The 13,253-nt window shown below is 40.7% G+C and overlaps 1 protein-coding gene across 3 annotated transcripts in view; it reads right to left on the bottom strand.

The window, feature by feature from the left end:
* dmxl1 (Dmx like 1) overlaps positions 1–13,253 on the bottom strand; it is a 57,469-nt gene that overhangs the window by 4,528 nt on the left and 39,688 nt on the right. For 2 of the 3 annotated variants that reach the window (XM_075467655.1, XM_075467656.1), the window contains exons 39-50: positions 12,968–13,169; positions 12,098–12,215; positions 10,995–11,057; positions 9,260–9,346; positions 7,389–7,507; positions 6,588–6,732; positions 3,121–3,181; positions 2,620–2,747; positions 1,952–2,029; positions 1,766–1,857; positions 1,521–1,573; positions 1,081–1,298 (exon numbers count right to left, since the gene is read on the bottom strand). In XM_075467655.1, the coding sequence (XP_075323770.1) occupies positions 1,081–1,298; positions 1,521–1,573; positions 1,766–1,857; positions 1,952–2,029; positions 2,620–2,747; positions 3,121–3,181; positions 6,588–6,732; positions 7,389–7,507; positions 9,260–9,346; positions 10,995–11,057; positions 12,098–12,215; positions 12,968–13,169 (1,364 nt within the window). The remainder of the gene's footprint in view (positions 1–1,080; positions 1,299–1,520; positions 1,574–1,765; positions 1,858–1,951; positions 2,030–2,619; positions 2,748–3,120; positions 3,182–6,587; positions 6,733–7,388; positions 7,508–9,259; positions 9,347–10,994; positions 11,058–12,097; positions 12,216–12,967; positions 13,170–13,253) is intronic. The other variant, XM_075467657.1, reaches the window with a different exon arrangement.

Below are 13,253 nucleotides of genomic sequence, written 5' to 3'. Positions count from 1 at the left end.
ATCCTTAACTTGAGGGAAAAACAGAAGCAACGTGAGTAGGAGCAACGGACGGGAAACTACGAGAAGAATTTCCACTCCGAACAACTTGCTTTGCTCGACTCGTATTCCCAGTGTGAGTGCTTCATTATTTGATAAGGTATTTCATAGAATCCAAGTCTACACACATATATATATGGGCTAATCTTCCAGTTCCTGGATTCCCATCAAACCTTTTAAAAGCTTCTGAATGTGCAGCATAATCATGTTAATTTCTTCAGACAGCCAATATACAATTAATGATTTCAGTTGAGTAACATCACACAGAGATTTGGGGTTTTTGTGAGCAATCATCGAGTATGAAAGTCATTTGAATTTCAAGTGGATGCGCGCTGCACCATTCCCTCTACATCTGCATGACACAACAGCTTCATCCTTGGGGTGACAGCTGTGTGATCTGCTCCACCGTATTCAAGTCAAAAAGATTAAAGACCTGCTGTCTCTGGAAACGCATTAGCCAAAGACACCTCCTGTCTGTTCATTCAAACAATTTCCTCCGCCTTTTCCACTTCACCTTACAAATTAGTCTCCATCAGTCACTGTTGTCCTGAGCAGGTTGTTAATCATCAAGTTACATTGATTTCTATTGACTTTGATGTGGCTCACTGCCCCTATGGACAAACACAACAGCCCGTCTGATTGTCATGTGGAGGAGAGCCAGACACATTCACACCTGGGTGCCAAACACCCTGCAGGACTGTTCTGTCAGCTGCGAGTTTACTTTGTGCAGGAGAAATTATCAAAAGTGTTTTCTTTATCCAGAGTTAAAATTTTAGAATTGCTGTGAACCGCTCATGTATCATTAATGACTTTCTAAAAGAAATTCAAAGACCTTCTTCTATTGCTTAAAACTCTCCAATAGATCAAGCTCCTCACTTTCAACCAACTCTGAAAGCATCGAGAAATGCTAAAAAATATTCATATATTCAAAAATGATTAAGCCTCTCTGCCCCCCTTTCTTGAATACACCTCTCAGATCATCACACATTTAGCCCACTGAAACGTATTTGATCAGGCTGATGAAAGTAAAGCTGATCAAAATACCTTAATGTTCCCCTCAGCCGATCCACTGATGAAGCAGTCTTCTGTTGGATCAACAGCCAGTGCTTTGACCGGTGAGTCATGGGCCTGGAAGCTCTGCCGCTGGTGCTTGTGTGGAAGCTCCAAGACGCCGATCCAGCCTTTCCTCCCGCCTGTGATAAGCAGCTGCTGCCTGGGGGCCATTGAGAGCACGGTGGCGCCAGACTCGTGGCAGCAGAAAGCTACAGCAGTAGGATGAGGGAGTAAAAACAGGGGCAAGAGGACAGCATTGACACATTTATTAAGAACGGAGATGGAAAAAATGTTGAGAGAAGGGGGAAAAAAAATTGATATTTTAGAGGCCTCGACACTCATAAATATATTAATAAAAAGACCAAGTAAACCAACAGATTCCTCCAAGAAGTTGTTATATAAATAAATGTTTTGATTGTGCTGCATCTTACCATGAACGAGGCTGTTAACAGGAGTCACTAGAGTGTCCCACAGACACACGTTCCTGTGGAGTGAAAAATAATTCAAATGACCTTCTATTTCCTAATCGGAGGACTCTCTCGTAATCTTTGCTACACTATAGTGAAAGCTGAAAGGAAAGGATTCTGCATCTAGTAAGGCACGGTACAGAATTCAGCCGAGGCGACATTTTCGGAAAACGACTGGGCAAGAAAAATTTCTTCTGTGTGTCTGGTACCTGTTATCTGCCGAAAATCCCGCAGTGGCAATGAGGGAGGAAGAACCCACAAAGACAAAATCATGAGCCGTCTTGCTGTGGCACTGCAAAGTCTAGCAGAGATAAAACACAGAGAGTAAAAGAAAAATTAAATAATGGCGGATGACAGCAAGAAAACGAGAGGACATGGAGAGATTAAACTCTTACCAGGTACGGTTTGGGTGTATTTCCACTTGTGTTGGTTTGCCAGAGACTCAAACCGCCATCAGAATCTACAACACCAAACTGCAAAAAAACATACAGACAGAAGATCAAAGGTTTTGCCTTATATTGAGTAAAAAATATCCTTTGTCCTGCTACTGACAGAGAAGAACTTATTGTCCCCAAAGTTGATCTGCACTGTGCAAAAATTATATTCCAAAACAAGCTGGTGGCCTCAGAAGTCCAAGAGCTCACTTGCACAACGAAATCAAGTGCTCTGCGTGTACTCTGTGAGGTTTATTTATTTATTTATTCATTCATTCATTTTTCTCAGCATATTTCCTTCTCTGTGCCTGAAACAAGCAGATAAGATGGTACTGGCACACGAGAGGAACCATCTGAGAAAATTAAAAGCTTAAAGCGAGAACCCGAGTTCAAAATGCCGGCTTCTCTCAGCCGAGCAGAAACGTGCACTCGAGACATCCGCCCCATTGAGGTGCGCGCCTGGATGGCAAATATGTGACGAAGTGTGAAAATGTTTCTGAATCTGACAGTCTCGCATCACCGTACAGTCATTCTCCAAAGCTAAGAATAGCGTGACATCTGCCCGGTGGTAGTCAACAGTTCGCTCTCCCGGAAACAGACAGCGTGCAGCGCGCGTGTGGTCTTGTTACCTTGTTTCCTTGGTGGTTGAATCGTATCCTGGTGACTCTGGAGTTGCCGGGACTTCTGAAGCAGGTGATCTGCTGGGAGTGACCCCATTCGAACATTCTCACGCTACCATCCTGAGCTCCTGTCAGGTCTGCAGAACAAGGGGGGAAAAAAAACCTCCGTGTGACAACAGCATGGCTCATTTTCCAGTACATCTCAGTGAACACTCAGTTCCCAACATGACATTTTGGCATTAGTTTGTTCCCAAAAGTAAACTAAGTTCATACTTAAGAGGCATCTGTTCGATATACCCAAACATCTCACACATACGTCCCCACCTTTTTGGGGAAAAAATAAGATTGCAGCCTTTTTTCTAAATCAACCAGGGTATTTACAGAAGAGAAACTTTTTGGGTGATGTAATCTCTTCCAAGAGTGGTTTTTAATCACAATAATATGTCTGGAAAGCACTTTTAAGAGGTAGATACTCCTCCATCTACTGACAGACTTCAGAGTTGTACTTACAGTAAGGCAGCGTGGGATGGGAGGTCATTCTTCTCACATTGTTGATATTTCTCTTGATCATCTGGGAGAAAGCAAGTGAAGCGTAGGAGGAGAAGACGAGTGAGGAAACAGAACTTCTTTGTGATAAACAATAAGCATGAAAAATCAGGGACATATATAGTATATAGGACAGTTTGTGGCACTAAATGTATTTTTTGCTGGGGGGGGGGGTGATGCAGAGGCACATTTTTGTTTGGGGTGAGGGGAAACCTTATTATCCTTGGTGCACTAGACATAACTATTTAGACTGTTAATAAAAGAGGAATCCCATTAAACGCACTCAACATGAGCTTTAAGGTTCTTTATCAGGACAACAATAAAGCCTCCAAGTCTGGCTCTTAGACGATTCAGCTTTCATATTTTGTAGAGGGAGAGAAACAGACCGATGTGGGAAGAATTGTTGTATTTGGCAGCTAAAAGCTGTGGTTTTGTGACTAAAGAAAACCCCAAAGATCCTATTCTTATTATTTTGTTGCACCTCATTTAGACAGATGGAATATTTTGAAGCATGGACTTCACTAATGAAAAGCTATATTCTTAATTCCATATTTTTTGCCAGTGGTTGTAGAGTGGCAAGGACTCTGGAATAGGTTGATAACATCAGAATGAAACAGTGTTTGAACACCCAAGGTGTTTTTATTTTTAATTTACTTTCTATATACCCAAGGGGTTTGTGTTGTTTATTTTATTTTACCACCTGCATACCCAAGGGGTTTGTTTCATTTTTATTTTACTGTCTGTATACCCAAGGTGTTTGTTTTGTTTTTACTTTATTTTATTTATTTATTATTACTTCTACTCTTTATGCTGGATGTTTATTGCTGTTGATATGGAAAATTCAATAAAAATATTTTTGAAAGAAACAGTGTTTGAACAACACACCAAAAGTGGTCAAAGAAAAGATTCAATAGGTTTGTTTGATCTTTAAACTGACCCTCAACCAATGTAAACATAAAGCAAAAGCACCTTTATATTATATTTAGCATACATCACAGAATTCATCACAGCTTAGCAAATCCCTCAACTCCTGGGAAGTACCATCACCATATGGGATATAGTTCACTTTAACAAATTGCAGTTCAGTGAGTCCCACATTAGCCGCTTTCGGACAGAGTAGTTCTAAGAACGCAGTTATCAGAACTGTCCTACTCGAATTTCGTTCTGATAACTGTCCTTCCCCAGCGGAACGGTTTCAGTCTGCATTCGCACATGAGTCGGGACCAGGTCGGGACTTTGCGCCGCGCGGAGCCGTCTGCGTCAGTGATGTGTTACGTTAGCCGTTTAGCGCCACATTCAACAACAAAACAAAACAAAACAAAACAAAACGTAAGGAGAGAAGAAAAAATTGCCCGACTGCTTGACAAAATAATTACAACGGAGAGTGGCTTTTACTGTCCACTCTGCATAACAAGAGCAATAAGCGAACTGGTTAACTATCAAAAAAAACAACAACGACTCAAACAATCTCAAAGTTGGATGGAAATCAAATCAATGTCGCTCTCAGAGATGAGCGATTTCACATTTTCAGTCGATTCACTGATGGAGCAAACGTTCTGTCTCACAACACAAACGAGTGTGACAGCAGTTGATGTCATTAAATCAAAACACAAGAACATTCATTAGCACAAAACATTGTTTGAGCTACCAGAAGAACTGAAAGCCAAACAGGGATGAATAAGGGAACCCGACGAGAGGCACAAAAGCAGAAGAGCGAATGAGACCGAACTCACATTATCCTCTCGAACTGTTGAGTTTTCCAAATAGCAACAATCTTCTTTTACAGTCGAGCTGCAGCATCTATTCAACCCATCTTTCTCTGTCTTTCACGGGTGGCCCACATAAACACCTGCCCTCTGTGCAGTTACACAGAATCAATACGAGGAGAAGCAAGGCTTGTAGGAGCTACACCGTTGCTACCTGAATGTTTTTCTTGAGATGTTTGAGCATTTTCAGAGACTTTAATTTTTACTTGGAGAGGACCAAGTAAAAAAAAACAAACAAACAAAGTATAGCAAGTTTAGGCTGCTTGTTCCCACTGCAGAGCTCCCGCTATTGTGGGTGTGCTCTAAATATGGAGGCAGGCAATTTTGCCAAATAGAAGTTGCAGGGTACTTTACCACAGGCTGTTCAGTGAGTGCAGCAGCCCAGCAGATGATAGATGACAGGAAGGCATTATGAAAGGCAATATGTTGCTGACGTAATGATGTGTAATTCAAATAGGACTGTAAATACTTAGGAATGTATTTAAAAAGAATGTCATAACACACACACTGAAAGCATCACGCAGTTAAAACCCCTTTATTACACTTCTGCATAAAAACAGCAGAAACCACACATTTGGGCCCAGTGTCGCCAAAGAAAGCAGCAACATCTCATTTCCTTTTTAAGTCAGTGAGGGGAGCTAATGTTAGCAGCCATGATGCTTTTGGCCAAGTGGGCTCAGAAAAAGATGAATTATTAATGCAAGTCATTTGAACTGCTTTGCAGATTTTGCTTTGAGTACAAAGAAAGCCGGATTCAGAGCAACAGACAACACCAATTAATTCCAGAAGAGCAGTGGAGAGTATCATCCACATAAACCCACGGTATCTTCATCACAGTGGTTATGCAAGTAAGACAGGCCATATTGCGACAAACTGTATGATCTCATAACCACATCTGACTAGTACTTAGGATCTATTTAATGAATTAATGAATGAATAAATTCAGGTAACCTGGTAAATATTTTTTCACTACTTAGATTTTGCCTGTTATTCCATCATCTCCTGGTGATGCAGGTACCAAAAGTGAACGTTTTAAACAACTAAACAACGTTCAAAGTGATACTGTTTAATGTTAAGGCTTTTTATGACTTCTGTCATAATGTTTTAGTTGGTTGACATCAACGTGCGTTTCTCTATTGGTTTTTTACAATATCCATAACACATTCCCATAGCCCCCGCAGATGTCTTAATATCTTTTTAAGCAGAAGTTAAAAACCCCTGAGCAGATTTTTTTTTTTTTTTAGCTTGAGCAGCACATTCCACCGCTGGGTAAGTTGAATTGGGGAACTTTTGGCATTGTTGAAATGACAAAGTAGTTTCAGATTGGTTTATAAATCGAAAAAAACAAAACATATTTTTGCTCATGACAAAATATTTTATTCAGTTCAAGTGTGCTGGAGCATGTCCGTAATATCTCTACAGGTCCAAATTAATTTTATTTGGTGATAAGAGGGGGGAGGCACACAAATGGCTCAAACATCACTATGCTATATAATGAAGAAAGGTTCTCTGAAGATGCTACAGCAAGGTCAAAATGTCTGAAATTCTCTCATGAGTGTAGCTTATAACTGTGCCCTATAATGACGTTTTGGTGCCTTTAATTGGAAACTTTGCCTAACTCAAATTAAAAAAAAAAAAAAAAAAAAAAGCAGGTTTGGAGCTTACCACAGATGCACCCCTGCCGGTCTGCATGCCTCCCAGCCACGGCACACTGATTGGTGTGCCGGGGCTGCTGTGGGTGTATGGTGTGGTGCCATGGAGCGCAGCAAAGTCATCCCGTGCATGGACTACTAGGAAGTCATCAGCAACACTAGAGAAAGAAAAATGTTTACACATAGATAATCAGATGATTGAGGAGTGTCTGACAAGTCCTTTCAGGACATTCATACTGCAGGAAGTAAACGGCTTCAATTATACATTCAGCATCAAATAAAGAAATATTGTAGGGGAGTAGAGCGAGGATGGCAAGTACTTCATAAAGCATTGATCTCAACAGCGTGGAGTCAAGTCTGGGATTACACTAAATGAAAAATTCACTTAAGAACTGTGGTGAGTACTCAAAATTACTGAACATACTTGGCAAAATGAAGAAAAATTGCTCTTATGGATCCCGAACTGTTAAATCTGAGACATTAAATAATCCTATAAAGAATACTTGTATCAATTGCAAGACAAGAGCTTTTTCGTTTGCGCTGTGTGAAATTAATGAGCTGTGTGAGTAGTTTGAGTGTGTTGTGAAATATCATAATAATACTACACACAAAGGCAGCTGCGAATAAAATAACACTGAAAGCCTGAGCACGAACGCTGGAGATGCATGCACACCAACTGCAAAACCACGGTTACAATCAATCGTGTTGTCCCTTGCCCACTTGATACTTGTCGTACTCCAGGTTTACTGAGAGGTACGGTAGCAACAAGTACAGTGCGAATTTGCAGAAACAAACACACTGAATGCTCCCTTACCCTTTGGCTTCTGCCTCATCATCATCGATCCATGTCAAGATCTGTGTGGCCAAGATGGATGACACATCCAGCTCCTGGATGTCATGCGGGGAGGCCATGACTAAACAATTACGGTTTGCCTGGGAGACGGACAAAGACAGGAAGTGGGGAAAAGGAGGGGCAGAGGACAGCAGGGATAGCAGTGAGGAAAATAGGCTAAGTCTCAGGATGCCTTCACATCAAACATGATCAGTCTGTACTGTGCTAAAGTAGTACTGACCCCCCCCTCCTCCCAACTCCTCCGTCTGGGCCAGTGCTCACATGAATGTTACGTATCCAAGTACTTTAACGTCATTATCAAGATAACACTTATATACACTGTAAAGATGTGTGCCATGGCCAACTTTACTATGTAGTTCTACTTCATGTTACTGCTGCATTTGTTTTGGGCGTAGAGACCAGTCTTCTGGTCTTCCAACAGCAGATCTGCCTTCTCTTAATGTACCAGGAATCGTGCGGTGTTCACATTACCATGAGTGGCTTTAGGCTCAAGCCTACCTTAGTATGATGTGTGCAAATTTTGAACATTTGAAAGTCCACACAGCTGGGAAAAAAAAACACTTTGCTTTTAGTCACAAAACTATCCATCCTATTGGTTTTAAGGACAGCCTGAGGATTGTTTCTCTTTTATCATGGTTGAGAAGAAGCCAGCAGCACTAGATAAAGAGCTGCACTCAACTGCGCCTATCAGAGTCTGAACCTCTTCCTATCATCAAACAAAGAAGACACAAGCTCAGCAACAACAAAAAAAGCCAGAATATGATGTAAGCGTTGTGCCACCAGCCAAAGGACTTCTATCTTCGTCTTGAATTTGAAACTTTATCATTGAAAGTAATACTAGGACTTGAAATGATATATCTTTTTAAAGCGGCAGTCGGCAACTTTTTTTTAGTCATATTAGCTTGAACTGTCATGGGATTCTGGAAGTAGAATATTAAATAGGCTGTTTAGGAAAAATAACGAAATCTGTAGCTCCCTCTGAAGCCTGTATTCATGCTTGCAAAAACCGAGCGCTCCCGGCTGTTTTTAACCAATCAAGTTAGGGTGGAGGAATCCTACCTGTCAATCACAGCTTGTGCACACGCTGCTGAGCGTGAGTCTGCCCCAACTTGTGTGCGCTCACACTGGTGTGAACTCACGTGCACAACCTCGTCCACAGAGGGGGAGGGGTTTGGGGGGCGATTCGGAGCTTGTTAGAGGTTGGGGGAGGGACCTGAAAGTTGTGTCAGTTCGAATTTTCCGACTTTAGACTCGGAATTTTGAAAACTTGCCGACTGCAGCTTTAATCAAGTTTGAATCCACCACGGTGTATGAAAAAAACAAAAAAACAAAAACAAAGTGGGAATGAAAATAATTCATCTTGACCAATCGCCCTTTTGTTTTACAAAGTAAAAATATGTCATTATGACTTAAAAAAATATCATTAAATTCCTTTTTTCTGCTCTTTGTGCAGACACACAACACTGCCATCTTCAAACAGTCAAGCTCAGAGTAACATAAACAGTTATTTTGTGTTTTTGGTCACATTTTAGTTCTACATTCATCCTTTTAGGTTTTTTTTTTAAGGTCTCTATCAACTATTCACTTCTATACCTTCAGTAGGTTTGTTACTACAATCACTGAACCAATGTCTGTCTGTCTACTAACAGTAAAAAGAAGAGAAATTACAGTTGAAATTACTACACTAACCTCCATGGTACAACTACAGTCTTACATAAATAAGCATATTGAAGACCCCACATGGACAGATCATTAATGTGATCAACTGAAATACTACAGTTTTCTGATCATATATTGTATTGTTCAATGGCAGCTGTGTAAAAGGATTTTACCTTGTTTATGGCAAAGGCTGTGATGATGTCAGATTCTTTGTGGATGATACGTGCTTTTCCTCCAGGGGAGCCCAGATCTGACTCAGTCTGCGGTGAGGAAAACGCATATGTACACACAAACACCATGTCAAAATCATCAGGATTTAATCGTTACAAGTGAAACACTGGCATCCCCCCGAAGACAAATAACAGTCATATAATATCTGTTTAATTTCCTTTAAACTACAGAGCAGAGAGCCAAACAAATTAATTGTCAAATTATCTGCGGCAGAAGATATTTGTGAGTCAAGCTAATCCTATAAAATGTTTTCTTCACTGCGTTTGTGTCTCTCATGTTTTTGTAGAAGAGGCCACAGCAGCCAACATAAATACGTTACTGCCAATAGACAGCATAAGCACAAAACCCCAAGAGCAATAATAAACGTACACAGTGAACCATAGAGATCCTGTGGGATGTTTACAATACAGCACTGCAGGCTATGCTGTAGCTCGACATATTGTGCATTGAATTTAGGATTTGATGCCAAAGTTACTCAAGACGGGACAGACTTAAATTCTTCATTACATTTAGTCACAAGGAAAAGGTCGTGCCTTATTATGTCAGATGGAATAAAACAAAATAAAACTTGACTTCTAGAAATCTAACTATGGTGTTTTGCCATTTTCACTGAGCACATATTCCCTGTCGGATGCAAATTCATTGCGACAGCATTGGGCCCATTAATGTGAAGCTGTTTGGCTTCACAGCTTGTCCTCTGAGAGACTGGGTTAATTAACATTGAGCCAAATGGAGTACCTATGATGTGGCAGCTTGCGCAGAAAGAGGCAAATGATTAGTAAATGTCTATCAAGCATCAGTGTACGGGTCAATGTAAAATTCATGGCTCATGTTACCATGAATATTTAGACAGTTAAATGTAAGATTAATATCAAACTCTGACAGGAACATTCAGAGTTCATAGCCCTAAAAATATATATTTGGTAAATCTGTTAAGATCACAGCTGCAATGTAACATTTAATATTAGATTGGACAGGCAACATTTACTACTTAGATGGTGAGTACATGGAGAATGACATGCTTATTCCCCATACACAGCGAGTGGTACAGTTTCCACCATGCAAACTGTAGTGTGTTTATGTGATTTATGCTACATAAGGTGTTACCTTAGACTAATAAGTAAACAGCAGAGTGCCATTTACTTATTGTTCTTGTCCTATTATAAAAGGTCCATCATGTTTAAACACTATAAAAAAAACATGCTCCAAACACTCTCACTTAAGGAATTTTGTTGCTCATCTTGTGTGCATCTTCAGAGTGATGCTCTAGTCCATAACAGACTGGACCGGTAAAGTGTTGGACCAATCAAACATGCTTTCCAACCGCATTTCCTTTTGTTAATTGTGACCCAATTGATCTGGAAGAATTGTTCCAGTCAATCTGCTTCGATTAAAATCGGTCCAAGGTTTCTTAATTTCTCATTCACTTAAGGCCCGTTTTAACTTAGCGGGATTATTTCCTCTCGGTATCTGTCACTGCGCTGCCGGTGCCGCTTGTCAGAAACTGAAGCATTGTTGTAAAAATGCTGAAAAACCGAATCTGCTTAGGACTTTCATACAAACTTTATTTCTTGGACTGATTTTAATTCGGCAAGTGTTGCAAAACATACTGATGTTGGACACCCTGCCCATCACACCCCAACATCACGCGCATCAATTGATCTGGAGTTTCAGTACCTGATTGTTTCCTGTCTCTTCCATTCCTGAATATTTCATATTGTCAGTCTGGTCCTCAACCGACTTTAGTGATTGGGGAAGCAGCACAGGGAAGACCCACGCACACAAAACACACAACAGCAACCGGTGATAAACCATGCAAACACACACAGAGAATTACGGTGATGTTAATTCGGTTGTACTTATCATTGAGTCAAAATCAAAGCATCAACATGCACTAGAGGTGCTAATAATGCATGTGGTTGGCATGCAGAAGAAAATAAAAAAAGCAAAAATGTGCAAAAAGGATGGAAAAACAATAATGATGCAATTTGCCTGGGGGGGGGGGACATACAAAAGCGTTGTGGATTCTATCATAGCAAACCAGTAAAAAGTGTTATTTAGTGGCAGTTAAAGGATAAGACCGGTTTTTTGACATTGGGCCCTTGATTTCACATTATAACATGATGTTCTACTCACCCCTGCTTGTTGTTGGTCATTTGGAGCTGTTCCGAAGATATTCGCGAGGCGTCTGGCTGCTCTCTTGAGATATTCGGCCATGAAACGGTTTCCTATGGGCAAGCTTATACAGGCACAAACTATGCTGTTTATAATTTATTAATTACTGTACACTAGCACTGATAACGTGGAGGTGCGTTGCTTACTTAAAAAAATCCGGGTTACTAATTTTAAATTTTAGCCGAATGAATAAATAGGCAGCAGGTCTGTGGGCTGTCTGTGGCAGTAGCACGACGAGGACGTCAGTAACACCCACTTTACGACAAAAAAAAATCAAAATTACAGTAACCCGGATTTTTTTAAGTAAGCGACGCACCTCCACGTTATCAGTGCTAATGTACAGTAATTAATAAATTATAAACAGCATAGTTTGTGCCTGTATGAGCTTGCCCATAGGAAACCGTTTCATGGCCGAATATCTCAAGAGAGCAGCCAGACGCCTCGCGAATATCTTTGGAACAGCTCCAAATGTTCAACAACAAGCAGGGGTGAGTAGAACATCATGTTATAATGTGAAATCAAGGGCCCAATGTCAAAAAACCGGTCTTATCCTTTAATGAAGTGAGCCTCATGCAGCAGGTTGGCACGCTGTAAACATGACTTACCGGATTAGCACCTGGCTTCTTGGTGAAGATGTTTCTGATGAAAGTCTCCTGCACTTCCTCTTGCTTTACCAAATATTGCCATAAACGCTTCACTGGCAGAGCTGAATGGTGGTTACTTCTGAAAAATGAATAAAATGACACAACATTCAGTTAACAGACTTTTTTTTTTTTTTTTAATCCAAAACGACTAAGAGCCATTTCATACTTTCACAGAGGTATCCACCTGTAAGTGCTAAGAGCCACACAGAGCAAAGGATCCCATTATTTCAATGCAGACAGACAGATGTGCAGCCCCCCAAAAAGCTAACAATGCATAGGCTAGAGGGATGAAGCTACACATTGATTGACTTAAATCTTATATTTATGATGCAAAAATGTAGCAACAGAAAAAGAGAAATAGCTTCGAAAAGGCATCTATTCTAATCAGCCACGTGGTAAACACTAAACTGATATACCGTCTCTGATGGGTCATTTATGATTACATTGGCAGAGGTAAGAGGGACAATAAGCAAAAGCTTAAATCCACACGCATCTAGGGTAAATTTGTATGTTATTTATGTTGCTTAAAACAACTTTATTTTCTCCTTTATTTATCTATTTAACTGAAAATACTAATTTACTGTCAGGATGTTCAGAGGGTGTGTGGCTTGTGTAAAAGGTATTCTCCTCAAAGACTGTGGGGTGACTTAATCAACCAGAATAAACAGATACAGGTTCCATCTACAGTCCCCTCAATAGATTTTGTCTTTGACAAATTTAGATATTGTAACTAAACTGCTACGTCTATCCCAAAAACACAGAAAAAAACGGAAATCCGTGTAAATAAACTGGTGTACACGAGTACGACATCTAAAAACACTATGACGGTACCTGAATGGGGTGTTAGACGGTTCAAACAGGGCTTTGTGTCTGAGCAGGGCGGGGCCAGGAGAGGCAGCTTCATCCTGGAGGTGAGTGGAGATGTACTTGGAAGGAGGGCCCCCGAAGAGCTCCAGCCTTTTCTGCAGCAGCTGCTCCCAGCGCTGCAGTGTCTTCAGCACAGCGTGACACAGAGGCGAGGCCACAGGCAAATCTGCGGTAAAAAAAAAAAACATGACACACACACACACACACACACACACACACACACACACACACACACACACACACACATACA

Source organism: Odontesthes bonariensis, chromosome 6, assembly GCF_027942865.1.
Source record: "Odontesthes bonariensis isolate fOdoBon6 chromosome 6, fOdoBon6.hap1, whole genome shotgun sequence".
Taxonomy (NCBI): Eukaryota; Metazoa; Chordata; class Actinopteri; order Atheriniformes; family Atherinopsidae; genus Odontesthes; species Odontesthes bonariensis.
This window is presented reverse-complemented; position numbering and strand designations above follow the sequence as displayed.